Source organism: Saimiri boliviensis, chromosome 6 (assembly GCF_048565385.1).
Source record: "Saimiri boliviensis isolate mSaiBol1 chromosome 6, mSaiBol1.pri, whole genome shotgun sequence".
Lineage (NCBI taxonomy): Eukaryota > Metazoa > Chordata > Mammalia > Primates > Cebidae > Saimiri > Saimiri boliviensis.
In genome coordinates, this window is record NC_133454.1 from 130,734,866 (window position 1) to 130,758,582 (window position 23,717).

The 23,717-nt window shown below is 52.5% G+C and overlaps 2 protein-coding genes across 2 annotated transcripts; both read right to left on the bottom strand.

Annotated features, from left to right (window-relative positions):
* LOC120364647 (uncharacterized) lies at window positions 1–1,160 on the bottom strand. Its single transcript, XM_039471126.2, has one exon. It carries the CDS (start codon window positions 1,118–1,120, stop codon window positions 464–466), a length of 657 nt encoding a protein of 218 aa, XP_039327060.2. The 5' UTR covers window positions 1,121–1,160; the 3' UTR covers window positions 1–463.
* A 10,973-nt stretch (window positions 1,161–12,133) lies between these two features.
* On the bottom strand, window positions 12,134–13,111 carry LOC120364662 (uncharacterized). The gene has a single exon (XM_039471262.2). The coding sequence runs from the start codon at window positions 13,050–13,052 to the stop codon at window positions 12,651–12,653; it is 402 nt and encodes a 133-aa protein (XP_039327196.2). The 5' UTR covers window positions 13,053–13,111; the 3' UTR covers window positions 12,134–12,650.
* Window positions 13,112–23,717: the final 10,606 nt, after the last annotated feature.

Below are 23,717 nucleotides of genomic sequence, written 5' to 3' on the forward strand. Positions count from 1 at the left end.
GGTGCGTGTTTATTTAGAGGATTAAGGGTCCAGCTGGACTTTAGCAGATAAGAAATAACAAAGGGAGCGTTTCAGTGGGAGAGTGGGGTCCACGGGAGAGGCCACAGATCTGGAACTGGTCAAGTGCCTGCGCCTCCTGGGCCTCCCTGAGCTCCAGCACTGGTCGGGGTGCACGGGGGAAAGGGGAGCTCTCTGAGGAAGAAGGAAGGGCAGGGCAGTATGGCCCCAGCAAGTGGGGTGAACTTGGCGATGAGCAGCAGAGGAAATGGCTCACCCCAGGATTCCCAGTGTGGTGATGGTGCGAAGCACAGGGGGAGTGGATTTCTAGGGCAAAGATGTGTCATGAGCTGGGAAGCTCTGTTCCTGATTCCGGGGACTGTCCTATTCCAGAGGAGCACAGCTCACAACTGCATCACAGGTCTGAGATACAGCGTGGCCTTCATCTGAGGTCTGGGGCCAAGTATCAGATCTTGCACTGGCAGCACACGGGGACACAGCAGCTGGACTGGGAGCAGCAGGGCTTGCAGCAGCTGGACTGGCAGCAGGATGACCCACAGCCTGAGGAGCAGCAGGACTTGCAGCAGCTGGACTGGGAGCAGCTACAGGAGCCACAGCCCCCCTTAGAACCCCCACAGGAGCCACAGCTGGAGCAGGAACAGGCTGGCACACAGCAGCACATGGGCTTGCAACAGCAGACGGGCACACAGCAGCTGGAGCCACAGCCCCCACAGCCAGAGCCACAGCACCCCTTAGAGCCCCCACAGGAGCCACAGCCCCCCTTGGAGCCCCCACAAGAGCCACAGCCCCCCTTGGAGCCCCCACAAGAGCTACAGCCCCCCTTGGATCCTCCACAGGAGCCACAGCACCCCTTGGAGCCCCCACAAGAGCCACAGCCTCCCTTGGAGCCCCCACAAGAGCCACAGCCCCCCTTGGAACCCCCACAGGAGCCACAGCTGGAGCAGGAACAGGCTGGCACACAGCAGCACACGGGCTTGCAACAGCAGACGGGCACACAGCAGCTGGAGCCACAGCCCCCGCAGCCAGAGCCACAGCCCCCACAGCCGGAGCCACAGCCTCCACAGCCGGAGCCACAGCCTCCAGAGCAGCCACAGCAGCCCATGGTTCTGACGGGTTGAGGGTGGAGCAGGTGGAGGAGCAGGTGAGACGGAGGTGCAGTGTGGAGCTCCCTGAGCCCGGGGCCTTTATATTCCCACCCAGGATCAGGTGTGAAGCTGGGCAAATGGTCACTTCCTGGTTCCTGTTTGTGCCATTTCCCCAGGGAAATTTTGTTTGCTTTCTTAAAACTGGAAACGATCACGTTGTGTTTGTTGTTTGGCAGTTCTGCTTCTGGCTCTGCGTCTGTCCTCTGGCGGGTGCACGCCACACCCGTGTGTCATGGAAGAGAAGACCCCTTTCCCCAGTGGTGGTGCTCACAGGACTCCTGGGCATCAGGGGAACGTCTCTGAACAGCCACGGTGAGACCCAGGAGAGCTTGGCCAGGAGGGGCTTGCACGACCCTGTAGGGCGGGAGGCTGGGATCAGCTCCTGCCTCCTGGGGTCCCCAGCTGGGCAGCCTTCTGCCAGGAGCTGCTGCAGGGCCTCCAGCCTGAGGCCGCATGAAAGCTGAGGTCACGCGTGTGCAGGGCGATGGGGCTGGGAGGGGCCCGACACACTTGCTGGGAAAACGGAGCTGGCTGGGTTACTCTTCCGACACTGTCCAGAGAGCTTTGCAGGGTGTCAGAAAAGGAGGCAGCTGGAGGCAGGAATGAAGCCCGTGCCCCTGTGTGGGACTCCTGTGACAAATGACCACAAACTGGGGGCTCAGGCAGCAGGAAATTGTTCTCACAGTTACGGAGGACGGACGCCTGAGTGCTGCGGTCTGTGCTCCCAGCGAAGGCTCTCGGGAGGCTCCTTCCTGCCTCTTCCAGCTTCCAGGCTCCAGGTATTCCCCGGCTGTTCCTTGGCTGTGGCCACACGGGTTCTGGGTGGACAAGCTCCAGGCAGAAGTGCCTCCACAGGGCCGGTAGCCTGCACCCCAAGGGCAGGAAGACCCCCACCGTGCTGTAGCTGGCAGCCACACTGCGTTTGCCGCCTCCTCTCCGTTCATCCTCCTCAGCCCGGGTCTTTGAAGTTCATGTTGGCACAGACACAAACTTGCACTTAATTGCTCCGAAGCGTCAGTGGCCTGGCAGGATCCCTTCATTGGGAAATCCATCTCAGGGGCACAGCCAAGGGGCACGGCAGTCTCCACCCCACACGCTGCCCCCAGGTGGATCAGTCCTGGGTGCCCCGGGCCCAGAATCCAAGAGGTCCAGCCTGTTCACTGTTCTCCACTGGAGCCTTCTCAGAGGAGAGCTTCCACCCCGACTTGGATGACTCAGGAAGACCCCACGGAGCTTCTCAGGGCCTCTGTTGTTTAGAAATTACCTGGCCTGTCCAGAAGCAGTGGCTCGTGCCAGTAATCCCAGCAATTTGGGAGACCGAGGTGGGCAGATCACTTGAGGTTAGGAGTTGGAGACCAGTCTGGCCAACATGGTGAAACCCGATCTCTACTAAAAATACAAAAATTACTCGGGCGTGGTGGTGCGTGCCTGTAATCCCAGCTACTCAGGAGGCTGAGACAGGATAATCGCTGGAACCCAGGAGGCAGAGGTTGCAGTGAACTAAGATTGCAGCCCTGCAGTCCAGCCTGGGTGACAGAGCGAGACTCCGTCTCAAAATAAACAAACAAATAAATAGACCATCGTTATCCCACCGAAATCTTTGGTGTTTTTAACGCGAATCAGCTGACATGTATGTCGAGTTTGTTCCTGCGTCCTGCTCCGCAGGCCCGTGTGCTGCTTCCTCATGCAGACCCAGCGTCACTGTGACATGGCGGGAGGTTTCGCAGTCAAGCATGGTGAGACTCCGACTTCGTTCTTCTTGTTGAAGATTGTTTTGTTTTTCCCGATTCCTTCGCTTTTCCGACTAAATTTTAGAACCAACTTGATCATCTCAACAACAAAAAACCCATCGCTATTGCAATAGGCAACTAAGGCCGGGAGAGACCCTGGAGAGAAAGAGCCTGTGGCATGCAGACCATCAGAGGAGGCTGAAGGCCGAAGCCGGAGCGTAAGACTGAGAAACGCCTCCTCTCTCCAGCCCCCACCCTATCACTGACCTTTGTGGCACAGAGGTAACCATAGCCACAAGTGTGTGCCTTTCCTCTCTGCTAAATACCTGCTGATGTCTATGAGCTAGTTTTTCTATGTAGCTGAATGTTATTTTGGGGTGTTCTGTGAGGACAGTTTCTGGGATGAACCGAGCATTAGGATCGATGAACTCAGGAAAGCAGACACCCTCCTCACTGGGACGGCTTCCTCTGATCCACTGAGGGCCTGAATAGAACAAATGGAAGCAGGCCCCTTCTGCCTGACTGCTCCAGCTGGGCCATTGGTCTCTTGCCCTCGGACTTAGTGTCACAGCATCAGATCCCTGGTTCTTGGGCCTTTGGACTTGAACTGAATGACCCCACTGGCTTTCCTAGGTCTTCAGCTTCCAGACAGCAGATCGTGGAGCTGTTCAGCCTTCAGAATCACATGGGCCAATTCTTCATAATCATCTATGTATGCATGTATCTATGTATCTCTCTATGTATGTATGCATCTATCTATCCATGTAGCTATCTATGTATCTATCCAGCTAAGTGTCTGTGTATCTATCTACCTATGTGTCTATGTATCTATTGATCATCTATCTATGTATCTACCTATGTGTCTTGGTATCTATTATCTATGTATCTATCCATCTATGTCTTTATTGTCTATCATTGTGTCTATCTATGTATCTATGTATGTATGAATCTACCTATGTATGTATGAATGTATCTACTTATGTATGTACTTATGTATGAATGTATCTACCTATGTATGTATTTATATATCAATGTATGTATCTATGTGTCTATGTATCTATCTATGCATTCATCTATGTATCTACCTATGTGTCTTTGTATCTATCATCTATGTATCTATCCATCCATGTATCTATTGTCTATGTTTCATTTACCTATTTATCTATGTTATCTATGTAGGTATGAATCTATCTATCTACCTATGCATGCATGTGTGTATGTATGCATGCATGCATGCATGCATGTATGTATCTATCTATCTATCTCTCATCTAGCTATGTACCTAATCTCCCACTGATCCTGTTTCTCTGGAGAACGGTGACTAATGCAGTACAGACTTTGGTATATCCAAGTAGAGACTGCCTTTCTCCACACATTTTCTCTTCTAGCCCCTCAGTTAGTCAGTCAGTATGGCCCGGGTTTTGTGCAGCAACAAACCACAGCAGAATCTCAGTGTCTAAGACAGCCCACACTTTCCACAATCCAAGACAGCTGGGGCTCTGCCCCTCATCCCATAGCCCAGGCAGCCAGTGGCTGTGGCAGAGGAAAAGAAAAAGATCCTATTCGTAATAGAATTCAGCAGTGTTTCAAAAACCATTTTGGTTGTGCATGGTGGCTCATGCCTATAATCCCAACACTGTGGGAGGCCAAGGCAGGAGGATCACTTGAGTCCAGGAGTTTGAGACCAGTCTAGGCAATATAGTGAGGCCCCATCTCTACAAAAATATATTTTTAAAAAATTAGTTAGGCACATGGACACAGGGAGGGGAGCACTACACACTGGGGTCTGTTGGGGGGAAATAGGGGAGGGACAGCAGGGGGTGGGGAGTTGGGGAGAGATAGCATGGGGAGAAATACCAGATATAGGTGATGGGGAAGAAGGCAGCAAATCACACTGCCACGAATGTATCTATGCAACAATCTTGCACATTCTTCACATGTACCCCAAAACCTAAAATGCAATTTAAAAAATTAGTTAGGCATGGTGGTATGTGTCTGTGGTGCCAGCTACTTGGGAGGCTGAGGTGGGAGGATCATTTGAACCTGGGAGATCAAGACTCCAGCGAGCCATAATTGCTCCACTGCACTCCAGCCTGGGCAACAGAGTGAGAAACTGTCTGAAGATAATAGTAAATAAATAAAAAATAAAATAATGTTGCACCCTAACCAGATATTTACAAACCACATATCAGACAAAGGACTGGAATATACAAATCTAGACTATGTAAAGAACTCTCAAAACACAACAGCAAAACACATAAAAACAGACAAACGAAAATGATCCAATCCAAAAATGGGCAAAAGGCTTGAAGAGACAGTTCTCTGAAGCGGACGTACAGATGGTAAACAAGGAGGTGAGAGGCAGTGTGGCATCCTTAGGCTTTGGGAAAGGCAAACTAATCAGTAATGGGATGCCATGATGCCCCGATGAGAACTGCTTAACCAAAAAATAGCGGTGACACCAAATGCTGGCGAGAAGGTGGAGACGCTGGGCCTCGTGCGTTGGTGGTGGAAAGGCAAAATGGTGCAGCCACGCTGGAAGACAGGTTGCAGCTTATGAAAGAAACTAACCACACAAACACCATTCTACACAGGAGTCTCACTCCTGGGCATTTATCCAGAGAAATGCACACATGGAAAACCTGTCCATGAACGTGTATAGGAGCTTTATTCATGATAGCCAAACGCTGGAGACACCACATGTCCCTTGATGGGTGAAGGTGGAACACACGGGTCCCCCCCTGCCAGGGGACACGTTTCAGCCATGAAATGGCAGGAACGACAGATGCTCCTTGACCTGGATGAGTCTCCAGAGAATCATGCTGGCTAGGAAAAGCCAGACTCAAATGGTTACACTCTGTGTTTCCATTCATGGAACGTTCTCAAAATGACAAGATTGCAGAAATGGAGAACAGGAGGGAAGTGAGGCGGCTGCCTCGGGGCGACGCGAGGGATCCTTGTGAGAGAAACGATCTGCATTGTGACTGTGCCAAGGTCAGTATCCTCACTGTGTTGGTACATCACATGCGTTCAAGGGGCTGTCACAGGGGACATGGGAAAGGGCACACGAGAGCCCCTTTTTCGGTTTCTTACGAGTAACTACAGGTGAATCTACAACTACCAAAAATAAGAAGTTACATTTACAAAGGAGTGCAGAGGTCACAGATGCCCATGATGACTGAAGGAGTCATGTTTATAAAGTGCGTGGGAGAGGAGCTGGAATGTGGGAGGGCTGGCGATACCAGGTACTGGTGGTGCAGGTGCTGGTGGTGCAGGTGGTCACTGGATAAATCCCCAACCACGAGACTGGCGAGTCAGACTCCAAACATGTTTTCAAGGTAGAGCCTTGGAGATGTGCTGCTGGATTGGACGTGGAGGGTGGAAGAGGAGTCGAGAGGATGCCCGGTGTGTGTCCTTGGCACCAGAAAGAGGGGGCTGCTGTGAACCACGAGGGGGAGGCTGGGAAGGTGCTGGTTCCAGGGCCAAGAGGAGGAGTTGAGTCTGGATGCGCTTAGTGTGGGAGGCCAGATGACAGTGAAAAGCCGGCACCAGGCCCTGTGGGTGGGAAACCCAGAGGGGAAGCTGGTGTGAGAGACATGGAGGAGGTCACAGGCGAGAAAAAGAACCCCCAGCTGAACCTGGCAGTGCCCAGTGCTCAAGGCCTGGAGGAGGAGAATTCAGCAATGGAGACTGAGGTGGAGCGGCTGGTGGCACAGAAAGGAAGCCAGGGCTCTACGCTGGGCGGGTCCATCCCTACAGAGAGAGAGAGAGAGAGAGAGAGAGAGAGAGAGAGAGAATACATGCATACATACATGGATACATACACAGATAAATCGATATATACACATATCAATACATAGATGGTTAGACAGTCAGATATAGAGATACATAGATAGATAGATACATAGCTAGCTAGTTAAATACATATATGCATACAGAGATGGATATATAGATACATATATACATACATACACAGATGGATACAGAGATACATAGATTAAAGATAGATAGATAATTATGAAGAATTGGGCAATGCATTTACGGAGGCTGAGCATCTCCTCAATCTTCCATCTGTTAGCTGACGGTGTCCCCTGCTTGCTTCAGGACCAAGTCTGGCTCCTGGATCCCTCTGACCAGAGATTCATGCTAAGATGCTCCCTCGGTGAGCACTCCACATCCAGCCAGCTTCTATAGGCTCCATGCAGGATCTCCCTATGCTCATTATCCAAGTTTCCTGGGGGGAAACCACCAGGTCTTGAAAATACTCACTAGCTGCTGTGATGCATGCATGTAGTACCAGCTACTGGAGAGCCGGAGGCAGGAGGATCCCGTGAGCCCAGGAGTTTGAGACTAGTTTTGGCAACACAGTGAGACTTTATCTCTATAAAAGAAGAAGGAGAAGGAGAAGGAGAAGGAGAAGGAGAAGAAGAAAAAGAAGGATGAGGAGGAGGAGGAGAAGAAGAAGAAATGACAGAGGAGGAGGAGGAGGAAGAGGAGGAGGAGAAGGAGGAGGAGGAAAAAATAATCACAAGGAAACAGGCTGATCATGTCTATTATTTGTTTGTTTGTTTGTTTGTTTGAGTCAGGGTCTCATTCTGTCACCCAGGCTGGAGTGTAGTGGCACAATCATAACTGACTGCAGCCTCAACTCCCAGGCTCAAGAGATCCTTCCACCTCACCCTCTCCGTTAGCTGGGACTGCAGGTGTGCACCACCATGCCCAGCTGATTTTTTTATTTTTCTATAGAGAAGGAGTCGTGCTATGTCACTCAGGCTGGTCTGGAACTCCTGAGCTAAAGAGTTCCTTCTTCCTTGGCCTCCCAAAGTGTCGGGATTCCAGGAGTGAGCCACCATGCCCAGCGCAAGCTGACCGCTTCTAAAAGTGTTCTCCACTCAAGCAGCTCATTCACTTAACAATGTAACTGATTCCCACACACCCTCTCCCAAATCCCTTCTATGTCTTTGCAGAACCAGCTCTCTTAAGGAAATACTCCCCAGGCATATTTACAATGCCAATTTTCAGTAAAATTGCGATGCTTGTAAAAAACCAAAAAGGTAGGATTCTGTGATGTCGCTGAAAGTGACCTTGGAGGACATCTGCTGGGGGCCAGGCAAGACCATCGCAGTGGAGATCGGGCAGTTCACCCTGAAAGAGAAGCCGGCCGAGGAGACAAGACAGGGGCTTCCCAAGGGGACGAGCGGACCTCAGAGAAGGATGAAAAGGAGCTCAGTTGCTTTTGCAGAGTGACCCCCTTCTACGTCATTCTATAGCGGCCACTGTGGAATCAAGGATGTTGCATCAGCCAATCCTACGATTTTATCGAAAAATTGTCCATAAAATAGCCAACACTTGATTTTCTCTTTGTTGAATTCATGTGGAGTTACAAGTGTGTCCTAAATCTTGCTAGCAATCATGTGACGTCTGTGCACTTTTAAGGAAGGTTCTTTTCTTTTGCTTTCTCTTCTCCTCCCCACAGCACAGGCACAGACAGCCTGGGTTCCACTGGCCTGTTTCCCACGGATGGCCAGCAGCACGCCTCTCTCTGGTGCCCGTTACTGTCACGGTGAGGCCGTCTTTGATCTGCAGGTCACTGGGTCCTGCCTGGGCCAAACACCTTCCTCTCTTCCCTTGGAGAAACATCTAAGTCACACAGCAAGACACGAATTTACCCACAGGAGCCACAGGCCAAGCAAAGAGAAAGCCAAGTGAGCCACACGGGGAGAAGGTTCTGGCATCCTCTTCCGGACCCACGGACCCCACAGCAGCCCCTCCCACCCCAGTGGCCAGGCCGGATGCAGCCACCCACTGCCTGCCTGCGGTGTGAAACCTCATCAGAGTGTACCCTTAAAGAGGGAGGGTTCCTTTCACTTGAGCTGTAACTGTCCTTTGCTGCTCAAAGGCCTTCTAAGTATTATCATTTACCAGGCAGAGCTGAGAACTCTAGCTCCCCAGGTTTCCCCAGGCTTTCTAGACCTTTCCTTCTGGCTGGCAGACCAGCCGGTTCTTTCGAGCTCACCCCGTTCTTGTAATCCTTTGATAAATGCAGCCACAACGACCCACGCAGGAGTGGCATTCTGTGTTCTCAGCTCTTCCCCCAGGGATACAGGATCTGGGACAGTCTTACCAAATACATAATAACTGCCTTTCTCACCGCTGAGAACTTTCCTTCCACCCACCCCGAGCAATAAACCAAGGCCGCAGAGCTGTGCTTCTGTTCCGAGGTTTCTGGGTCAACCAGGAAAGACCAATTATGCTGCCCGAACAGGCCACCACCCCACGTGTCAGTGACTTCACACAACGCAGCTCACTTCTCGTTCACACCGCAGGCCACTGCTCGTCAGCTGGTGACTCAGCTCTGGGCTTCGTCACTCTGAGACTCAGTCGGGAGCAGCAGCCCCTGCCTGGAACGTCAGAGGTCACGGTGGGAGAAGAGACAGAGAATGCAGGGAAGGGCAGCAGGTGCTTCAAACTTCTTCCCCCGACTCAGGGAAGTCACTCGGCCACACCTGACAGAGGGGGCTCGTGGAGGGCCCACCCCACCACCTGCCACCCGACCTGTTCCCAGAGGAGAGGCGAACCAGGATGCCTATCAGTCTCCTAGTTACCACCCCATTCTGTGCTGTGTGGAAACACTGCCAGGTGCATAGATAGGTTTTTGGCTAAAACAGCTTAAGGCTTCCTTTTTCGCTCCAACGTATGTATTTAACCTATCAATTTTCCTTTACACACTGATTTGGCTGGATGCAATACATTTGATAAACCCATTATTTCATTAGGGGTTACAAAATGGTGAGTTTCTAGTTTTATGATTTCTTCTTTGTTTATTAACTGGAATACTTCCTCTAATTTTTTGGTGACCATAAGATAGAGTTTGTATATCAGAGACAGAATAAGTGCCTGATTCTTTTCCTTTATTCACTCATGTTCAAAATAATGAATTGATTCCAGAGTCCTCTAAAGGCAGCTACGTTTTACGTTTTGTAGAATGTCTCTATTATTATTTGTGTGTGATTCCTCACTTGTTTAAATGTATTTGATGTGCATCAGTTCATTTAAGAAATTGGGTCAGATTGTCCCACGTCTGTCTACTGAGAGTTTCTGCAGGTTTGACTCTTTAGCTTTTTTATTATTTTCAGACAGTCTTTTTCTTGCTGCTCAGGCTGGAGTGCGATGGCGCCATCCCGGTGCAATGCAAACTCTGCCTCCCAGGGTCAAGGGATTCTCCTGCCTCAGCCTCCCAAGTAGCTGATCTCAAACTCCTGACCTCAGGTGATCCACCTGTCTCGGCTTCCCATAGTGTTGGGATGGCAGGTGTGAGCCACCTCTGGGGGCCAGGTGGGTCTCGAACTCCTAAGCTCAAGAGTGCCCAGCCGACTCTTTAGGTCTTTGGATGTGACCTCACTAGTCTTAGTCATCATCTCCGCTCTCTGGGATAACAAGGTGTTCTCGATTTATCTTGTTCACTTCCAGCCCATTTCACCAGAGAGGCCAAGTTCCGTGTAGACACAATAAATGGCACATGAAGACAATGGCCATGGTGCTAGGAGTGCTCACTGCCCCAGGATGGCTCATTATTTCTAGCTCTTCCAATGCAGGAGGAAACGATTTTTATTTGGATAAAATAAATCATGATTTCCTAATGATGTGTCTAGTTCAAATTCAGGATGACAAGGTTTTTACTTAACCTCAGCACTTCCACACCAAAAAGTTATTTTTGATCCCAACCTAATTACGTGTTAGCTTTTTCCATACAACCTTCACAGCAGGATAACAACGCCACACTACCACCACCACTGTGACTGCTAGAAACAGCGCAGGATTTTCATTTTTGTGTTCTCTCTATGCTTAGGACATATCCCACCAATGAATTCCTGTGTTTCCAAAGAACTTGAAGTAATTCAACTCTATTAATATTGCTTCTTTTTTTCAGATGGAGTTTTGCTCTGTTGCCCAAGATGGAGTGCAGTGGTGTAATCTTGGCTCACTGCAACCTCCGCCTCCCAGGCTCACACCTTTCTCCTGCCTCAGCCTCCATAGTAGCTGGGATTACAGGCACGTGCCACCACACTCAGATAATTTTTGTTTTTTTAGTAGCAACAGGGTTTCATCATGTTGGCCCGGTGGGTCTCAAACTCCGAACCTCAAATGATCCGCCTGCCTTGGCCTCCCATAGTGCTGGAATTACAGGCCTGAGCCACTGCACCCAGCCATTATTGCCTTTTAAGAATTTTGGGGCCGGGCGCGGTGGCTCAAGCCTGTAATCCCAGCACTTTGGGAGGCTGAGGCGGGTGGGTCACGAGGTCAAGAGATCGAGACCATCCTGGTCAACACGGTGAAACCCCGTCTCTACTAAAAATACAAAAAAGTAGCTGGGCATGGTGGTGCGTGCCTGTAATCCCAGCTACTCAGGAGGCTGAGGCAGGAGAATTGCCTGAACCCGGGAGGCGGAGGTTGCGGTGAGCCGAGATCGCGCCATTGCACTCCAGCCTGGGTAACAAGAGCGAAACTCCGTCTAAAAAAAAAAAAAAAAAAAAAAAAAAAAGAATTTTGGAAGAATGTCGTTGGGGTGGTGCAGTGACAGGGGAGACTTCAGAAGGGTGTTTCCCACGGCCCTGAGTTTGGAAAACAGCCATCGTGCTTTCTCTTTCTTGACAATTTCCCATGCAGATTGGACCAAACAAGCGAAGGGCTCTGAGTGGAGACGTGCCAGTCGAGCCTAATTCCTCAGCCCAGCGGGCCTGTGAGAGTTTCCTGCAGCAAGAGGCTGAGTGCACACAGGCCTCAAACGCAGAATCAGAGCGGCTCTGTCTTCATGCTCCGTGTCTCTGGCCGTATTGACCAAGACTTAGGGATTTCCCCCAATGGCAGCTGGAAAAAAGCAATCGCAGTGAGAAGAGTTTAGAAATATGTCTGTTTACAGAGGTAACAGGGCTGTTTAATAACAAAGACGATCAAAGTAAGTTGGTAACAAAAACTTCCCAAAGGAAGATGGCAGGGCCGGGGACCAGGGAACAGAGGCAGGTCGGGACTCCTGGACTTTTCAGCTGCCTCTTCTGCTTCTGTGGCCCCGGCCCGAGGAGCAGTCCTGTGTCTCAGATCAACAGCTGCAAATACCTAGGAAGAGAGGAGTTCTGAGAAAACGGGGCTCGGCTGGGAAGGAGACGAGAGGCAGGGAGACAGCCAGTGTCATGCTGGCACCTCCCAGCAGCAGGACCGTCAGACCCACGCACTCCGAAATACAACAAGAACAGGAAAACAGCAGCCACAGCCACGGTCATGACCGGAACAACAGAGAAATCAGGGAGACGTGCGTTCCAGTTTGTCGGCGTGAGACTTTTATTAGCTTGCAACATTCCATTTAAGAGAAAGCAGAGTGTGGGACATGCAAAGCCACCCAAGGAAGCCTCTTAAACGCCCACCTTGTTCCAGGCGGAACGCGCATGCCCAGCTGTTCCCAGCTGGAAAAGACACGAGTGCAAATGGGGTCAGGAGCTCAGGCCTCTGGACAGACGAGCAAAGCCGAGGCCAGCAGGTGAGGGGGACTCGGCCGCAGTTGCAGTTGACTTGGGAAGAGAACTGGTTAGAAGAGACGATGGAAGGTAACCAGGGTGGACTCTCCTTAGGAAAAGGGGACAGGGCTGCATTCTGCGCTGGGGAATGGACCCTGGGCAGTGGTTTGGGGCTCAGCGATGAAGGACGGGCCACCGCTTCGGAAGACGGAATTAGCAGGACTCACATGAGGCCTGAGACCAGAGCCTCAGATCTTGCACTGGCAGCACACGGGGACACAGCAGCTGGACTGGCAGCAGCAGGGCTTGCAGCAGCTGGACTGGCAGCAGCAGGGCTTGCAGCAGCTGGACTGGCAGCAGGATGACCCACATCCTGAGGAGCAGCAACAGGGCATACAGCAACTGCACTGAGAGGAGCCGCAGCCCCCCTTGGACCCCCCACAGGAGCCACAGCCCCCCTTAGAACTCCCACAGGAGCCACAGCTAGAGCAGGAACAGGCTGGCACACAGCAGCACACGGGCTTGCAGCAGCAGACAGGCACACAGCAGCTGGAGCCACAGCCCCCACAGCCGGAGCCACAGCCCCCACAGCCGGAGCCACAGCCTCCACAGCCAGAGCCACAGCCTCCAGAGCGGCCACAGCAGCCCATGTTTTTGGTGGGTTGAGGGTGGAGTAGGTGGAGGAGCAGGGGAGAGGGAGGGGCAGGTGTGGAGCCCCTGGAGTCTGGACCCCTTATATCCTCGGGTAGAGTTGCTCTGAGGCCTTGGTCGCTCCATGATCCCCAGCCCTTCCTGCTCATGTGATGGTTTGCTTGCTGGACTTCGGGTTCTCGCGGCCCTGCTCCAACATCCACCTGCTTCGGTTTCTAAATGCAGCCACTTCCTCCTCGGAACTGGACCTTGTGCTGAACCTGATCCCCTGCCCCATTTTCCTCGCGTGGCCAGTGGAGGATGAGTTTCTACAAAGATCGTTTCAGCTGCTTTCTTCTCATTTTTTTCTCTCCACCTATGGCATTATATTTTTCTTTGAAACTGTAATTTCTGTGTAAAGCAAATTTTTTAAAAACTATGCTTTCATCCATGTAATTAAAGAGGCTAAAGGAAGAAAAACGTGTTGCAGCCTGGCTCGATCTTACACACGGGTGCACAGCCCTCTGTGTCCCCTACACCGGCTTCAGGTCATTGGGTGCTATTGCAATCACAGCTTCACATGGGGAGTATTATTTATTTTAAAAATCTTCATGAGGCTAGAGGCAGGGGCTCACGCCTGTAAATCTCAGAACTTTGGGAGGCCAAGGTGGGCGGGTCACCTGAGGTTGGGAGTTGGAGGCCAGCCTGACCAACATGGTGAAACCCTGTCTCTTCTAAAAATACAAAAATTAGCCAGGCATGGTAGCAGGTGCCTGTAATCCCAGCTACTCAAGAAGCTGAGGCAGGAGAATTGTTTGAATCCAGGAGGCAGAGGTTGCAAAGAGCTGAGATCAAGCCACTGCATTCCAGACTGGGTGACAGAGAGAGGCTCGGTCTCAAAAAAAAAAAAAAAAAAAAAAAAAAAAAAAAAAAAAATCTTGAATTTCATGGGTGGATGGGGAATCTCAATTAATCATTCTATTGTTAATCTCTTCATGAGGGTGAGTCTTTTACTCCAATATAAATTTTATTTTTCTTTGACTTCTCATTATTGCTTTAAAGTTGTTTGCACATTGAGAGAACAAATCCCTTGTGTTCAAACAGTCTACTTTGTCTTCCACAGGTGTGTACTGGGGTTTAACTTCTGAGGTCTTTAAAAGCCACTCTCACTTTGTCTTAGTTGTTATTTCATGTTCTGCCTCACCAACATTATTAGATGGCATAAAAAATAAATGTCTTTCAAGCTTTGGGTAAAAGGTCTTGTCTTACCTGGAAAAGGTGAGCGGGGGGTATGGGCTCCGTGATTCCCATGGCAATGGGGGCAGGGGACTGAGGGAAATCCACAGCCATGCTGAAAACTCCCCGCTCCGAGGGAACACACTGGGTCAGAGGACGCAGGTCTGCGTGGCAACAGACCACTGGGCGTGGAGAGGCTCGGGTGGGGACATCTCCTAAGACCTGATCGTGAGAGCAGAACCCAGGCCTCCTAATAAAACTGTCCCCCCACCAGCCCTGCCAGAGGCCGCACCAGATGCAAGCAGAGCGGCACACACCCCGGGTGCTCGCCAGAGCTCAGCAGCTCAGGAGTGTCCCATTTTGTTTCAACATAGGTGGAAGATCTAGACAGGAGTGACCAAACCCAGGAGGCATAACCTGAGATTCTGTAACAGCTATGAAACAAACCTTAGGAAAGAGAAGAGGGAGCGAAAGGAGGTGGAAAGGAAGGAGACAAAGCTCTCTCTCTCTCTCTCTCTCTCTCATTTATTTATTTATTTTTTGAGATGGCGTTTCCCTCCGTTGCCCAGGCTGGAGTGCAATGGTGCAATCTCAGCTCACCACAACCTCCGCCGCCCATGTTCAAACTACTCTCCTGTCTCCACCTCTCAAGTAGCTAGGATTACAGGCACCCACCACCACACCCAGCTAATTTTGTATTTTTAGTAGAGATGGGGTTTCTGCATGTTGGTCAGGCTGGTCTCAAACTTCCAACCTCAGGTGATCCACCCGCCTCGGCCTCCCAAAGTGCTGGGATGACAGGCGTGAGCTGCTGTGCCCGGTCAGAGACAAACCTTTCTAAGCGAACTCGTCATCCAGGAGTCAAAAGTAGGTGTCCCGCAAACAGTTGAGTTATGCAGCAAATAATTACAAATACAGCAGCAAATCATAAATACGGCATAGTAACTGTAATAGGGCTCTCAGGTGAGATGGTGAAATCATAGAGTAAGTTTTGTTTTATTTATTTTTTATTTTTCGAGATGGAATCTTACTCTGTTGCCCAGTCTGGAATGCAATGGGGTGACCTCGGCTCACTGCAACCTCCGCCTCCCAGGTTCAAGTGATTCTCCTTCCTCAGCCTCCCAGGTAGCTGGGATTACAGGCATGCGCCACCACACCCACTCACTTTTGCATTTTTGTACGGATTGGTTTTCACCATGTTGGCCGGGCTTGTCTCAAACTTCTGACCTCAAGTGGTCCGCCCACGTTGCCCTCCCACAGTGCAGGTGTGAGCCACCGTGCCCGGCCTGTAGAGTAAGTTTTAAAAGGAAGAGTGGGGGGCCTCAGGAAATAAATGAGCACCAGAAGCCATTGCAGGTGGAGCTGGTGATTAGGAAGAGTGAGAGCAGAACGGAGGTGGCTGGAACGTGGATTGCTACCATCTGAGAAAGGATGAAGATGCTCGCGGTGTGGCTAAGCACAAAGCCGTGGGGTCAGCCAGAGAGAGGCTGGCGGATGAGGAGGACGGGAGAGGCCCAGCATCGGTGTGAGCGGTGGAGCCTTTAACAAACAGAGAAGAAAACAGATTCAAAAGCCAAAGAAATGTGCCATGACCTGAAGGAAGATCTACATTTTCGGCCCAAAGAGCATAACATGCTCCAGGAGGAAGTGAATGCAGAGTGCGGAAGCCTCAGCCCCTGAAGGTTTGGTCACCGACCGCCACAGGCTGGCACAACGTTGCCACCACTGCAATGCCCGGCGGCCCACCCGCCACGGCTGTCTGGGCTGAGGAGGGTGCTCTGATCTAGCTGGTCCGGGATGTTCCTCAGAGAGGTCATAAACCCAAAGATAAGGGAACAATTTCTCTACAAAGTGGACCAAACCCGAACGTGGCCCAAGAGTATGGCGACAAAATGTACGTCACGCAGAAGACAGCAGGCAGAAAGCCCCCGCCACGGCAGAAATCTAAGACTACAGTGCCCTGGACCCCAGGAGAAAATCACACGGACCCCACGCAATCAGGGTTTATTCAAATTAAAGAAGTGGGGCAGGGACAGGCGAGGCAGGAAGCGCTGAAGCCCAGAGAATGAAGACGGGTGTTGAGCGATTCACTACGCAGGCCATGTCTAGTTACAGCCGAGCCCACCTGCTTTCCCAGAGACAAAAGTAACGCTTATGACATCTCTGCTCTCCACCCACCCTTTCCACAGCCTCCAGGTGGGTGGGGGTTAGAGCCACGATGGACCTGATGTCCAGGGCAGGGGTCCACAACCCCCAGGCTGCAGCCATGGCTGCACAGCAGGAGGTGAGTGCAGCCAGAAGCCACCTCAGCATCAGATTCTCGAAGGAGGGAGAATCCTACTGTGTACTGCACCTGCCAGGGATCTGGGGTGCGTGCTCCTCACGAGGATCTAACTGAGGCCTAACGATCTGAGATGGAACCGTTTCATCCTGACACCAGCCCCTACCCACCTCCCCCACCCCCCGGGGCTGTGGAAAATTTATCTTCTACAAAACCAGTCCCTGGCACCAAAAGAGGCTGGGGGTTGCTGGCCTCGGGTGCACGGTGCTGCCGTCGCTGGGCTGCTTGCCTCCCTGGTGGGCGGAGATCCCGGCCTCTCCCCACGCGCCTGGGTCAGACCATCTCTACATCGCATCAGCGCCTTTTTTTTCTTTGCATTTTCCTTTTCATGGGCCCTTAACATCTTCTTTTCCTGCTTCTGTGGATTCGATGAAGTTTCTTTTTTCCCTTCTCCTGTTTTTCTCCCGATCGGCACTGATGTTTTTATTTCTACTTTTCTCCAGTGGTAACCGAACATTTTAACACTGTCTGAGATCAGCCGCCGTCTTCCCCGGGTCCCACACAGAGGCGGGTGCTCCCCTCAGGCCAGTGTCTCCTGCGCTTCAGATCCGCCTCTTCCCCTACCCACAGCCAGCCCCCAGCACCTGCCCCAGCATTTCCTCTTTAGATAGCACATTTACCTTCATGAGAACCTCATACCTCCTTCGGGAATTTATCAGGTTAAAGAAGACACTCTGCACCTCAGCGCATCGTCAGGGATGGCAGAGCTAATGGCTGCACCTGCTGAGATGGATGTGGGAATTCTTCTCTCCTTCAAGGCACTTCTGTAATGAGTTACAGTGATTCATTTCCTGATGGTGAGCCATCTTAACACTCTTGGAATAAACCCTACTTATGACTTGCCATTTTTTTTTTTTTTTTTTTTTGAGATGGAGTCTCGCTCTGTCTCCCAGGCTGGAGTGCAGTGGTGTGATCTTGGCTCACTGTGACCTCTGCCTCCTGGGTTCAAGCAATTCTCCTTCCTCGGCTTCTTGAATAGTTGAGACTACAGGTGTGTGCCACCATGCCCAGCTAATTTTTGTATTTTTAGTAGAGACGGGATTTCACCATGTTGGACAGGCTGGTCTTGAACTCCTGACGTCGTGATCCACCTACATGTTTTAATAATCGTGTTGGATTCTTCTAATATTTGATTTCGAAATTGTGTGTATTTGTTAGTAATAAAATGAAGTTATAATTTTCTTTTGTTTTACTGGCCTTACCGTTTTTTTTTTTTTTTTTTTGAGACAGTCACATCCTGACACCCAGGCTGAGTGCAGTGGTGCAATCATAGCTCCCTGTAGCCTTGACCTGCTGGACTCAAGCAATCCTCTCACCTCAGCCTCCCAGTAGCTGGGGCTACAGGGGTGCACTAGCATGCACAGCTAATTTTTGTACTTTTTGGAGCGATGAAGTCTCACTATGTTACCTAGACTGGTTTCGAACTCCTGAGCTCAGGTGATCCTCCTACCCCAACTTCCCAAAACGCTGGGATTGCAGATGTGAGCCACGGCACACAGCCCTTCTCATTCTTCTCTGTCAAGCTCCAAATGTCCCTGGGTGGTTCTGGCGGGAGGTCTGGGGCTGCATCCCCTGAAGGCTCAGCCGGTGTTGGTCTCACTTCCAGGATGGCATATGCCGTGGCTTGTGGGTGGGAGGCCTCAGCTTCTCACCTGCAGGCCTCTCCACAGAGCTGCTGCTGGCACAGCATCTGGCTTCGCCCGGAAGGAGTAGTACAGAGAAAGAGAGAGAGAGAGAGAGAGAGAGAGAGAGAGAGAGAGAGACAGGTGTTGCACTACCCTCCACGCCCCAGCCTCCAAGCCCGTGCCATCTGTGCTGCCTGACGTCTTCGTCACGAGAGACACACTGTGCTTCTGGTCTTCTCCTTGTTGCTTCCACTGCAATTCCTTCTGCTGGAGCCTTCCCCACAGCATGGCATCAGTCAGCCCTTTCCCGTCTCAGGAAAAAGCGCCCCTGAGCCTTCCTCTCATCTGAGTGTGGCTTCAGGTGGTAGAGGAGTGAAAATCTGTGGGGCCAGACTCCCCGTTTCAGGAGAAGAAACCCTTCCAGTGCCCCCTTTTCTGTCGGGTTCTTGATCTGGAATCCACAGATGCAGGTGGACATCAGGTCCTGTCTGGAGGCTGCACAGTTTTATGTAAAGTTGTGAGTTTTTGTGCATGTGTGTAGACTTGTTTAAGGGGCGGCTCTGCAGAGTTCCACAGAGGAATCTATAAACCCAAAGTAAAGAGTGGGTCTTCAGAGGTGGTTCCTAATGGGGGGCACAGGAGAAAATATTATAATATGTTTATGTCTGTTTTAAGGTGAAAACATTAAAATTAACCAAAATTAAAATAACACCTGACTAGACAGGAGCATATACACCTTACATAACACACATTCCAGGGGCATTTGCACAAAAGTGGCTTATTCATGGGGTGCCCCATGGGACAAGGTGGAGGCCACTGCTGTGTGGATAGTTCATCAGAGCATTTTAGGAGGCCCTCTGAGGATCCTCTGCGCCCAACCCAGCCAGTGAACCCGAAGGTCATCAATGGACCACAAAGAACAAAGGCCCATAAAAGTGAAGATGTCCCCAAAGTAAATAAAAGTCCTCTTGTACCCGAGAGAAGGTACAAGGATGCCACTAAGAGTCAGCACAGGTGTTGGTCAATTACTTCAGAGGCCGGATACAAATCTGTTGCATCCTGGACGCAAATGTGTCTGTTGCCTCTGTTCCGGGGCTGGAGGCTGCTGCCTCTGGCTCTCTCCTGATGAGTTTTCTCTTCCTCCCTGAGATACAGTCCCCGACCCCAGAACGGAGGGGCGCTCCAGCACATGCAGGAAGCGTCGCTGGGTGCCAGCCGGTGTCTACACCGTGGCCTGAGGCCTGGCTGGCTGGGCTCAGGGCACTCACAGGTATCATTGCCACTCAGGCAAATGGCCATCTGGTTCCCTGCTCTCCACGGGCTTTCTTTAGCATCTAATGGGCCTGCACAGAATGCTGGTGCTGCTTCCCAGGCTGAGCCCCGGCCCCGGAGCAGGTGGGCACGAGGCAGGGCATCCTCCTCCCCTCCGTGTCTCTGGAGGGGCCTGTGCCATCGGTCTGTGCCACCGTCCAGGAGCCCCTGGGCCGGCCACGCCGTGGGACACCCGCTCCACAGCGACGCTGTGTGGCTGCAGGAGGAACAGCTGCGGGAGACGCTGAGCTCCGGGTCCTGACCCAGCACAGCAGTGTCTGCCCGTGGCAAGCTTGGGTTCGCTTACTCGAAAGGCAGCCTCCGACTGTTGGAAATCCAGGTTCCAGCGGGCATCCTGCACTTGCTGTGTCCACTCTGCCACCTGGCGGTCTGAAAGGCCTGGAAGAGACCCCGGTTACCCCAGGAGCACACTTTCCATGGGAAGCACGCAGCAAGCTCCAGGCTAAGCACTGAAGATCCCTCTCGGTCAGCCTTCCACGTCTTCCAACCAAGACTTACGCCGGAAAGGACGCTGCTGGCCTGAGGGCTGAAGCCCCATGTCCCAGGATCTTTGGAAGCAGCCCCCAGGCCAGGAGCTGCTGTGGACCGCGGGGGTGCAGGGTCCAGGCATGTCCTAAGCAAGACACGTGGCTCCCGCAGTGGACCCCGCCCGGGAGCAAGCCAGGAGCCCTGGGCTCAAAATCACCCTCAGCAAGACCAAGGTGTCTGAGCGAGGCCCTGCCTGATCATCGCTTCCTCTTCGTCACCTGGAAAGGGGAACTCACCTCGGGACACCTGCTGGTGATTACTGAGGAGCAGCTTCCATCACAGACCTGACACAGGAGTTATTTATAAAATGCAGAGCAGAAAGGAATACCAGGGCCAGGGGCACAAGAAGGAACCAGGAAGTGACTGTGTACCCAGCCTCACACCTGACCCTGGACAGGGATATAAAAGGCCCGGGCTCGGGGAGCTCCACACTGCCCCTCCCTCTCACCTGCTGCACCCTCAATCCACCAGAAACATGGGCTGCTGTGGCTGCTCTGGAGGCTGTGGCTCCGGCTGTGGGGGCTGTGGCTCCAGCTGCTGTGTGCCCATCTGCTGCTGCAAGCCTGTGTGCTGCTGTGTGCCAGCCTGTTCCTGCACCAGCTGTGGCTCCTGTGGGGGTTCTAAGGGGGGCTGTGGCTCCTGTGGGGGCTCCAAGGGGGGCTGTGGCTCTTGTGGCTGCTGCCAGTCCAGCTGCTGCAAGCCCTGCTGCTCCTCAGGCTGTGGGTCCTCCTGCTGCCAGTCCAGCTGCTGCAAGCCCTGCTGCTCCTCAGGCTGTGGGTCCTCCTGCTGCCAGTCCAGCTGCTGCAAGCCCTGCTGCTCCTCAGGCTGTGGGTCCTCCTGCTGCCAGTCCAGCTGCTGCAAGCCCTGCTGCTCCTCAGGCTGTGGGTCCTCCTGCTGCCAGTCCAGCTGCTGCAAGCCCTGCTGCTCCTCAGGCTGTGGGTCCTCCTGCTGCCAGTCCAGCTGCTGTGGCCCCGTGTGCTGCCAGTGCAAGATCTGAGGCTCTGGCCGCAGACTGCAGGTGGCTGACTGGGAGGGCCAGGCTGCCCAGCTTCCTTGCTCTGGGCTCTCTGGTGCCCACTGTCTCCACGTTGTCCTTCCTGTCTTCATCCACTCCGCACCAGAGCTCCTGAAATGGACTGGGTGTCCCTTCTGGCTCAGTGCCCATGACTTCTCCTGAACTTCCTCTCCTTGCTCCTCACTCATTTAAGATCCAAAGTGGCCCCCGGAGGCCCCAGAGGCGGCTAGACCCCTTAGAGCCTGACAGCTGCCCCTTCCTCCAGGCGTGTGGTCAGCCCTAATCCCTCTGGCTCTCTGTCTATCCAGACTGAATCCCGACCCTCTAAATAAACAAAGTCTCTCAGCGCAAAGCTCACCGTCCTGCGGTCTCTCCTTCCCACCTCTCTCTAGTTGTTCCTGCCCCTCCCCAGGCCTGTTCCCGCGTCTCTCCCCTCGGCTCCTCGCGTGCTGCGGTCTGAGTCTCCATGCACAGAACGCACGGCGACTGCTTTCTGCCCTGGGCCCCTTGTGCTGGGCTCTGGAGGTGAAAGAGCCCAGTAAACCCAAGCTCACAGTCTGGTGTGAGGGGACAGGGGGGAGGGCGGTGGTGTGGGCTGCGGAGGACTTCCCCTGGACGTGGAATGGCCGTCCCACAGCGGGGAGGGAAGCTCAGGGCCAGGCCTCCTCAGCGGAAGGATGAGGAAGGGTCTACGTGCTGGGCCGTGTGGCACCTCAGGCCCTCAGAAGCCCCTGTGCGTGCGGGAGCCAGACGTGGCGACGCGGGGAGCTTGGGTTTACCTGGAATGTTCCGGGCCGTGAAAAAGCAGACCTGGGAAGGCATGGCCGCACAGGACCCGGCCGCGGGCCACAGGTCCGAAGGCAGTCGGGAGTGGAATAGCCATCCGGGCTGATCCCCCGGCCCCAAATTCCAGTGTTGGGGAGCCCTAATCCCCAGTGCCTCAGAAGGCAACCTTGTCTGAAAACAAGCCTTCATTCACTTTTGTTTTGGGCTGAGGGGTGCACACGCAGGTTGACATATAGGTAAATGGCATGTCATGGAGATCTGAGGCATAGATTATTTCATCAGCTGGGTAATCAGCATAAGACCCAATGGCTCGTTTTCTGATGCTCACCGTCCTCTGCCTCCACCCTCTAGGGGCCACTATGCCTGTTGTCCTCCTGTGTTCAAATGTACTCAATGCTCAGGTCTATCACTGAGAACATGTGATATTTGATTTTCTGTTCCCATGTTAGTTTGTTAAGGATAATGGCCTCCAGCTCCATCCACATCTCTGCAAAGGACATGATCTCATTTTTTATGGCTGCATAGTATTCCATGGCCTATATGTAGCATCTTTTCTTTATCCAGTCTATCATTGATGGGCATTAGAAAATTACATGAAGATGAAGGCAGAGGTCAGGGTGATGCTTCCACAAGTTAGAGAGGACCAAGGGTTACCAGCAACCCCCAGAAGCTGGGCGAGACCAGAGCAGAGGCTCCCTCGAAGCCCTTGACGGAAGCAGTCCTGCCCAGCCCTGCACCTCAGACTTCTGGCCCTCAGGATTGGGAGAGGGACGTTCCTGTCACCTGTGTTCCTTTGTTATGGCTGCCCCAGAAAGCATGTACAGGCAGTGGCTCCGTCAGAGCAGGGAAAGGCAGTCAGGGGATCTAGAGGGAAAATCAGAGCCTATGTCCTCAAGGGCAGCTCTGGGGGCTGGACCTCCTGGAAGGATCCCAGCTGTCCACAGTGCTGGCCCCTGGGGATCTCAGGTTTCCGTGCTGTCCTGGAACCCTGAGCTCCGGTGCACCTAATGTGTGGTCCAGGGACAGGGACCCGCCTCGCTGCCACCCCTGCCACAGCCACCTCAAGGAGTCCGCAGGCTGGTGGCAACCCTGAGGTGCACACGACAGGGCTGTCCCGAGGGCAGTGTGCACCCGTGTGCGTGTAGGGCCCTGGGCACGGCGGCCACACAGGTTCTTGGCGTCCTGAACAAGGAATTGGACAAAATGCACAAACCAAGCGAAGAAAGCAAAAGCAGGGATTCGCTGAGAACCAAAGTGCACGCCGCGGCGCGGGGGCAGCCAGGTGGGGGCTCAAGGGTCCTGTTACAGTTCCTGTGAGTTTCAATACCCTCTACCTGAGGCACGCCCTATGTAAATGAGGAGAATGAAGTCAGGTTAGAAAGTCATTTCCTCGGCGTGCGGAAAGGACACGTCCTGTCACAGCCGAAGTGTGAATGGGTCTTATGCTCCCTGTCTCCAGACTGCGTTTTCCGGCCTCAGCCCCGTGGCTGCTTCGTGGGCACGCAGCTTCCTCCCGCAGACACACAGGGCCCCGCACTTGGAAGGCTGCCTGCCTTGCCGCCACTATCTTGAAATTCTCAGTCACCGTATCTTTCAGCGTGAGTTTTGTGGGCGAATCTGGTGGCACGGGGAGTGTGCACACGACTGCTGCTCGGGGGGCAGTGCGCACGCGTGTGAAAATGAAATTTCTAGAGTACACATTTTGATGACCTAATAAATGAACTTGCAGAAAAGTGAATTAGAAACATTGTAAAGATATCCCATTACTAAAATATTATTATTTACTATACTATACAAAATTATGAATCCAAAACTTACTATT